This window comes from Gigantopelta aegis, chromosome 3, assembly GCF_016097555.1.
Source record: "Gigantopelta aegis isolate Gae_Host chromosome 3, Gae_host_genome, whole genome shotgun sequence".
In the NCBI taxonomy this organism is placed as follows: Eukaryota; Metazoa; Mollusca; class Gastropoda; order Neomphalida; family Peltospiridae; genus Gigantopelta; species Gigantopelta aegis.
The window spans coordinates 9,326,724-9,335,898 of NC_054701.1; the positions used below are offsets into that span (position 1 = coordinate 9,326,724).

At 41.0% G+C, this 9,175-nt stretch overlaps 2 protein-coding genes across 2 annotated transcripts; both read left to right on the top strand.

Moving 5' to 3' along the window:
- The first annotated feature begins 580 nt into the window (after positions 1-580).
- LOC121368461 (jerky protein homolog-like) lies at positions 581-1,639 on the top strand. Its single transcript, XM_041493195.1, has one exon. The coding sequence runs from the start codon at positions 581-583 to the stop codon at positions 1,637-1,639; it is 1,059 nt and encodes a 352-aa protein (XP_041349129.1).
- Positions 1,640-1,724: 85 nt separating this feature from the next.
- Positions 1,725-2,717, top strand: LOC121368462 (proline-rich receptor-like protein kinase PERK2). Its single transcript, XM_041493196.1, has one exon. It carries the CDS (start codon positions 1,725-1,727, stop codon positions 2,715-2,717), a length of 993 nt encoding a protein of 330 aa, XP_041349130.1.
- The last annotated feature ends 6,458 nt before the right edge of the window (positions 2,718-9,175 follow it).

Sequence of the window (9,175 nt, forward strand, 5' to 3'; positions counted from 1 at the left end):
TAATTTATATATGTATACACCAGAACATTACTCGATGTCGTAAAATCTCGATGTCGATCAACCGTTTGATCATGAATATTCAGTAGACGCTCACTGGCTGACAACTCTCAGTGTCTACGATTTAGTCTCTCCCTCATATATAGGGGACAGGGCTAGCTCTGGATCCATTCTATATTAGGTTTGGTTGGTCTTAGATCACATAAACGTTAAATTAACAGTTTAGTTTTGATACATTTGATGGTGTTTGCTTAGTGGCGGTCAAGTACAAGACCCATGGCTGGGGCATAAAGGGATAACATTCCCATTTTGCCCCATAGGCATTCCCATTTTGCCCCATAGTAAATCGTTTAAAAATATCAAAACATTTGGTCGATCTTTTGTTGAAGTGATGGTCCTAAGTTTGTCAAGACATGCAATAAATGGCTTATGCCTAGGCTACAGCCAATTCTCACCTTGGAAAAGGCAAAATCTATTTTTTTAATGGTGCCTTTATAATTGCAGGTCTTTCTAGATAGTAGCATATAAAATGGTGCGTACATATAAAAGAAAAACCAACCGCCAATCGTGGTCTGAAAATTCCATGGAACGAGCAATTAATGAAGTGAGATCTGGTCGACTTGGATACCTTGCTGCCAGCAAGGAATATGATGTTCCGAAATCCACACTAGAGCGTAGGGTGAAAGACAAGAACAAACGAGCAACTGGTTCAAACAAAGGACTTGGTAATTTTGAAACAGTATTCCCAAAACCATTGGAGGAAGAACTGGTGAACTACATATTAAGGATGGAAGAGATATTTCATGGACTGACCACTGTTGATGTGAGATTGCTGGCCTTCCAACTGGCGGAGAGAAATGGACTTCCACATAAGTTCCACAGTGAAACTGAGAGAGCTGGCAAAGATTGGCTGGCAAAGTTTCTTCGCAGACACTCTAATTTGTCAATCAGATGTCCTGAAGCCACCTCTGCAGCCAGAGCTAGAGGTTTTTATCGTCAGAGTGTCATGGCATTTTTTACTTTGTTAGAATCACTGCAAGACAAGTACCATTTTGAACCAGGTAGGATTTATAACGTGGATGAGACAGGAATAACCACAGTGCAGGGAGTCCCATCTAATGTCATTGCTCTCAGAGGCAAGAAGCAAGTCGGCACTCTAACATCTGCAGAGCGTGGCACACTGAGCACTGCTACTATTTGTATGAACGCACTTGGCAATTATATCCCACCAATGATAATTTTTCCTAGGGTGAGAATGAAAGAGCATTTGAAGATGGGTGCACCTCCAGGATCACTTTGTGTGGTCCACAAGTCTGGCTGGATGCAGACGGAGCTGTTCGTAACATGGTTTCAGCACTTCATGAAACATTGTAAGCCATGTAAGGAAGACCCAGTCCTACTTGTCCTGGATGGCCACGCAACTCATACTAAGAACCTGGAAGTGATCGACTTGGCAAGAGATAATGGTGTGGTAATAGTGTGCCTTCCTCCCCACTGCAGCCATAGATTACAACCACTTGATGTTTCGTTCATGAAACCTCTGAGCACCTTCTACACACAGGAGGTTGAGAAATGGCTCCGTCATAATCCAGGAAAAGTGGTTACAATTTATCAGGTAGCTGAATTATTTGGACAGGCATAAATCAGAGCTGCCACTTCTCTCACTGCTGTCAACGGGTTTAGGAAGACAGGCATTTCCCCAGTGAATAGGGATATCTTCCAGGAACATGACTTTGCACCTGCCGAAACGACAGATGTACCTATGCATGCTGCAGATGACATTATTGACGCTGCCTCTCCAGTCATTCATACTGATAACCGGCCAGACGAACACTACTATTGGTCCTATCAAGCCAAAGGCGCCCACTCCTCCAGCACCATTGCCTAAGGCTACCTCTCAGAGTCTTGTCGTTCCATCCACTACTGATGCTACCCAACCACAAACACCCACCTCTACACCACTAGTGCCTAAGGCTACCTCTCAGAGTCTTGTCGTTCCATCCACTACTGATGCTACCCAACCACAAACACCCACCTCTACACCACTAGTGCCTAAGGCTACCTCACAGAGTCTTGTCGTTCCATCAATTACTGATGCTACTCAGCCAAAAACACCTACACCAACACCACCAGTGTCTAAGGATGCGTCGCCAAGTCTTGTCATTCCACCCACCACCGGTACTATCAACCCACAAACACCCACCCGCACAGCACCAGCACTCAAGGATGGGTTTGAGGTTCCTCCTGCTGTTTCTTTCACTTCTGGAGTGGCCTCTCCTAGGGCAAAACCGATGTCCTTTGTTTTACCGTCTGTTATTTCTCCAATCCCGAAGCTCAAAGAAAAGGTTTCTGTGACACGTAAAGGCATAAAACGTGGATCAACGGTTGTATTAACAAGTAGCCCATACAAGCAGCAACTCCTGGAACAGCAGAAAGCAAATACTGTGAATAAAGTGATTAGGCCTAAAACAAAGGGGAAAGGAGCGAAATGTGGTAGTAAGCGTGGCAAGGCCAGCAAAATGTCTACAGTTGTAACGGAGGGGCCTGCTGGAAACAGCATTGATGATGAAGATGCACAGTGCTTATATTGCAATGATGTATACTCTAATTCGGCTGAAGGTGAAGTTTGGGTTCAGCGTACCACCTGCAAAGGGTGGTCTCACCAGGACTGTGCAGGGGTTGAAGAGGATGACTTTATTTGTGATATCTGTTCTGACTAAATCACCTTAAATCTGACAGTTGAGGTTCAGAAGTTGAATAGTTATGATAGTTGAACCGTTTTTTCTTGTTTGGCCTACTCTGTGAGTTAAGAGTAAACTGTTGTTTTATACAAGGTTTTTACTTATTTACTGATTACTTCCGTAAAGTGATTAACTTTTCCCTAGAATTCGGTTTATAAGTTTGTGTTTGGAGGTTGTTCATTGCATTTTAGGTTTTAGTTATAATCTATTGTGAACAGGTGTTCATGCGGTGCTTTTATTCAGTTAAAATAAATGTTTTGCAGCTTTGATAGTTTGTCAGAGTTGTTTATTTTTCTGTGATCTATGGAGGGAGAATGTCATCCCATTATGCCCCATCCATTTCAATTTGCCCCTTTACCAAATCCCAATTTACCCCGTAAATGGGGCAATATGGGAAATTTCAGACCCTTTTGAAATTTTCACAATATTTGGTTATGCTCTACAATTGCCAGCTGTTGTCTGGTATATTGATAGTTTATAACCTAATGAAGCACAATGTGTTACATTTGCCCTTGTAACGCATATCCATGGCCAATGAGAGCACAACAAACGTTAAGTATCTCGTTATGCCCCAGTATAAGTCGATAAAGTGACTCTGCATCATATATACATACAAAATAAATAAATTAAATAAAATGTTGTATTAAGCTTGAGATTATATTATGATAAAGATATCGTGTATGAGATTATATGATACAGATATCGTGTGTTTCGGTATCGTCAATAACTTATATCAGAAATTTAAAAAATGTACATTAGGCTAATGGTAGGCTATAGTATGATGATATTGATGATACCAAAACACAATCTGGTAATAGCCTATATGTATTTAATAGTTAACTAAAAATAGTTATGCTCTCTATGGAAACAATATACAGTTTTATATAATTTGTGGAATATGACCTATAGCCGTCACGATCTTTCATTATTTATTCAAATGTATACTTCTGTGCTACCCAGTACAGGTTCTGTATTGTACAGCATTATATGATTTATTCCAATAATTTATCTCTCAGAATATTTGTTCGTACTAAATGCTTCCCGAGGATATTAAGTGTTTTAATATTACCAGTACTTAGAATTTGAATAAATTTTAAAACACTTGGACGTCTTTGGTAATAATATTTTATAAATTTGGTTCTTATATTATTGAATCTAGCACATTGGAGAATAAAGTGATACGTTTGATTCCCAAATATCTCAGTTTGTATCTTTTTATCCTGAAACCAATACTCTTTGTATTATCCAATGATATTAATCGTTTCAAGCAGCCATAAACTGCTAGCCTTGTAGCGTGACCTAGCTGACTTGACTCTTTTTCTTTGGCTGGATTTTCAATTGAATATTCTTAATATTTCAGAAATTGTACATTTATTTTTAAAAAGTAATTGTAGACGATGCAGACAACATTTTTCTGAAGTCTGAACACATGAATTGTGTATGTTATACTGCAAAAATCCTGCTTGCTTTAGCTTGAGCAAATCAAAAGTTAGGAATAAATAAAAGTTGATTTCCCACTCTTCTCGAGTTACAGGTCAATGGCGTACGTCATCGGCTTTATCCTGGTCAGGACGAATGGGAAATTCGGCTCGTTAAGCTTCTGGAAGTTTCCCCTTCTTACTTCCACAGGATAAAGCCGATAATACACGTCATTAACTAGTTTATCCTGGTCAGGACGAATGGGAAATTCGGCTCGTTAAGCTTCTGGAAGTTTCCCGTTCTTACTTTCACAGGATAAAGCCGATAATACACGTCATTAACTAGTTTATCCTGGTCAGGACGAATGGGAAATTCGGCTCGTTAAGCTTCTGGAAGTTCGCCGTTCTTACTTTCACAGGATAAAGCCGATAATACACGTCATTAACTTGTTTATCCTGGTCAGGACGAATGGGAAATTCGGCTCGTTAAGCTTCTGGAAGTTTCCCGTTCTTACTTTCACAGAATAAAGCCGATAATACACTTCATTAACTAGTTTATCCTGGTCAGGACGAATGGGAAATTCGGCTCGTTAAGCTTTTGGAAGTTCGCCGTTCTTACTTTCACAGGATAAAGCCGATAATACACGTCATTAACTAGTTTATCCTGGTCAGGACGAATGGGAAATTCGGCTCGTTAAGCTTTTGGAAGTTCGCCGTTCTTACTTTCACAGGATAAAGCCGATAATACACGTCATTAACTAGTTTATCCTGGTCAGGACGAATGGGAAATTCGGCTCGTTAAGCTTCTGGAAGTTTCCCGTTCTTACTTTCACAGGATAAAGCCGATAATACACGTCGTTAACTAGTTTATCCTGGTCAGGACGAATGGGAAATTCGGCTCGTTAAGCTTCTGGAAGTTCGCCGTTCTTACTTTCACAGGATAAAGCCGATAATACACGTCATTAACTTGTTTATCCTGGTCAGGACGAATGGGAAATTCGGCTCGTTAAGCTTCTGGAAGTTTCCCGTTCTTACTTTCACAGGATAAAGCCGATAATACACGTCATTAACTAGTTTATCCTGGTCAGGACGAATGGGAAATTCGGCTCGTTAAGCTTCTGGAAGTTTCCCGTTCTTACTTTCACAGGATAAAGCCGATAATACACGTCATTAACTAGTTTATCCTGGTCAGGACGAATGGGAAATTCGGCTCGTTAAGCTTCTGGAAGTTCGCCGTTCTTACTTTCACAGGATAAAGCCGATAATACACGTCATTAACTAGTTTATCCTGGTCAGGACGAATGGGAAATTCGGCTCGTTAAGCTTCTGGAAGTTTCCCGTTCTTACTTTCACAGGATAAAGCCGATAAAGCCGATAATACACGTCATTAACTAGTTTATCCTGGTCAGGACGAATGGGAAATTCGGCTCGTTAAGCTTCTGGAAGTTCGCCGTTCTTACTTTCACAGGATAAAGCCGATAATACACGTCATTAACTTGTTTATCCTGGTCAGGACGAATGGGAAATTCGGCTCGTTAAGCTTCTGGAAGTTTCCCGTTCTTACTTTCACAGGATAAAGCCGATAATACACGTCATTAACTAGTTTATCCTGGTCAGGACGAATGGGAAATTCGGCTCGTTAAGCTTCTGGAAGTTTCCCGTTCTTACTTTCACAGGATAAAGCCGATAATACACGTCATTAACTAGTTTATCCTGGTCAGGACGAATGGGAAATTCGGCTCGTTAAGCTTCTGGAAGTTCGCCGTTCTTACTTTCACAGGATAAAGCCGATAATACACGTCATTAACTAGTTTATCCTGGTCAGGACGAATGGGAAATTCGGCTCGTTAAGCTTCTGGAAGTTTCCCGTTCTTACTTTCACAGGATAAAGCCGATAAAGCCGATAATACACGTCATTAACTAGTTTATCCTGGTCAGGACGAATGTGAAATTCGGCTCGTTAAGCTTCTGGAAGTTTTCCGTTCTTACTTTCACAGGATAAAGCCGATAATACACGTCATTAACTAGTTTATCCTGGTCAGGACGAATGGGAAATTCGGCTCGTTAAGCTTCTGGAAGTTTTCCGTTCTTACTTTCACAGCATAAAGCCGATAATACACGTCATTAACTAGTTTATCCTGGTCAGGATGAATGGGAAATTCGGCTCGTTAAGCTTCTGGAAGTTTCCCGTTCTTACTTTCACAGGATAAAGCCGATAAAGCCGATAATACACGTCATTAACTAGTTTATCCTGGTCAGGACGAATGTGAAATTCGGCTCGTTAAGCTTCTGGAAGTTTTCCGTTCTTACTTTCACAGGATAAAGCCGATAATACACGTCATTAACTAGTTTATCCTGGTCAGGACGAATGGGAAATTCGGCTCGTTAAGCTTTTGGAAGTTCGCCGTTCTTACTTTCACAGGATAAAGCCGATAATACACGTCATTAACTAGTTTATCCTGGTTAGGACGAATGTGAAATTCGGCTCGTTAAGCTTCTGGAAGTTTTCCGTTCTTACTTTCACAGGATAAAGCCGATAATACACGTCATTAACTAGTTTATCCTGGTCAGGACGAATGGGAAATTCGGCTCGTTAAGCTTCTGGAAGTTTCCCGTTCTTACTTTCACAGGATAAAGCCGATAAAGCCGATAATACACGTCATTAACTAGTTTATCCTGGTCAGGACGAATGGGAAATTCGGCTCGTTAAGCTTCTGGAAGTTTTCCGTTCTTACTTTCACAGGATAAAGCCGATAATACACGTCATTAACTAGTTTATCCTGGTCAGGACGAATGTGAAATTCGGCTCGTTAAGCTTCTGGAAGTTTTCCGTTCTTACTTTCACAGGATAAAGCCGATAATACACGTCATTAACTAGTTTATCCTGGTCAGGACGAATGTGAAATTCGGCTCGTTAAGCTTCTGGAAGTTTTCCGTTCTTACTTTCACAGGATAAAGCCGATAATACACGTCATTAACTAGTTTATCCTGGTCAGGACGAATGGGAAATTCGGCTCGTTAAGCTTCTGGAAGTTTTCCGTTCTTACTTTCACAGGATAAAGCCGATAATACACGTCATTAACTAGTTTATCCTGGTCAGGACGAATGGGAAATTCGGCTCGTTAAGCTTCTGGAAGTTTCCCGTTCTTACTTTCACAGGATAAAGCCGATAAAGCCGATAATACACGTCATTAACTAGTTTATCCTGGTCAGGTCGAATGTGAAATTCGGCTCGTTAAGCTTCTGGAAGTTTTCCGTTCTTACTTTCACAGGATAAAGCCGATAATACACGTCATTAACTAGTTTATCCTGGTCAGGACGAATGGGAAATTCGGCTCGTTAAGCTTTTGGAAGTTCGCCGTTCTTACTTTCACAGGATAAAGCCGATAATACACGTCATTAACTAGTTTATCCTGGTCAGGACGAATGGGAAATTCGGCTCGTTAAGCTTCTGGAAGTTCGCCGTTCTTACTTTCACAGGATAAAGCCGATAATACACGTCATTAACTAGTTTATCCTGGTCAGGACGAATGGGAAATTCGGCTCGTTAAGCTTCTGGAAGTTTCCCGTTCTTACTTTCACAGGATAAAGCCGATAATACACGTCATTAACTAGTTTATCCTGGTCAGGACGAATGGGAAATTCGGCTCGTTAAGCTTCTGGAAGTTTTCCGTTCTTACTTTCACAGGATAAAGCCGATAATACACGTCATTAACTAGTTTATCCTGGTCAGGACGAATGGGAAATTCGGCTCGTTAAGCTTCTGGAAGTTTTCCGTTCTTACTTTCACAGGATAAAGCCGATAATACACGTCATTAACTAGTTTATCCTGGTCAGGACGAATGGGAAATTCGGCTCGTTAAGCTTCTGGAAGTTTTCCGTTCTTACTTTCACAGGATAAAGCCGATAATACACGTCATTAACTAGTTTATCCTGGTCAGGACGAATGGGAAATTCGGCTCGTTAAGCTTCTGGAAGTTTCCCGTTCTTACTTTCACAGGATAAAGCCGATAAAGCCGATAATACACGTCATTAACTAGTTTATCCTGGTCAGGTCGAATGGGAAATTCGGCTCGTTAAGCTTCTGGAAGTTTTCCGTTCTTACTTTCACAGGATAAAGCCGATAATACACGTCATTAACTAGTTTATCCTGGTCAGGACGAATGGGAAATTCGGCTCGTTAAGCTTTTGGAAGTTCGCCGTTCTTACTTTCACAGGATAAAGCCGATAATACACGTCATTAACTAGTTTATCCTGGTCAGGACGAATGGGAAATTCGGCTCGTTAAGCTTCTGGAAGTTCGCCGTTCTTACTTTCACAGGATAAAGCCGATAATACACGTCATTAACTAGTTTATCCTGGTCAGGACGAATGGGAAATTCGGCTCGTTAAGCTTCTGGAAGTTTCCCGTTCTTACTTTCACAGGATAAAGCCGATAATACACGTCATTAACTAGTTTATCCTGGTCAGGACGAATGGGAAATTCGGCTCGTTAAGCTTTTGGAAGTTCGCCGTTCTTACTTTCACAGGATAAAGCCGATAATACACGTCATTAACTAGTTTATCCTGGTCAGGACGAATGGGAAATTCGGCTCGTTAAGCTTCTTGAAGTTTCCGGTTCTTACTTTCACAGGGTAAAGCCGATAATACACGTCATTAACTAGTTTATCCTGGTCAGGACGAATGGGAAATTCGGCTCGTTAAGCTTCTGGAAGTTCGCCGTTCTTACTTTCACAGGATAAAGCCGATAATACACTTCATTAACTAGTTTATCCTGGTCAGGACGAATGGGAAATTCGGCTCGTTAAGCTTCTGGAAGTTTCCCGTTCTTACTTTCACAGGATAAAGCCGATAATACACGTCATTAACTTGTTTATCCTTGTCAGGAAGAATAGGAAATTCGGCTCGTTAAGCTTCTGGAAGTTCGCCGTTCTTACTTTCACAGGATAAAGCCGATAATACACGTCATTAACTTGTTATTCTCTCTTTATGCGACCAGCTGACAGTGTAGTTGAATTT

Coding starts and splice junctions, on each gene's coding strand:
- LOC121368462 (XM_041493196.1), top strand. CDS start 1,725: ATGACTTTGCACCTGCCGAAACGACAGATGTACCTATGCATGCTGCAG.
- LOC121368461 (XM_041493195.1), top strand. CDS start 581: ATGGAACGAGCAATTAATGAAGTGAGATCTGGTCGACTTGGATACCTT.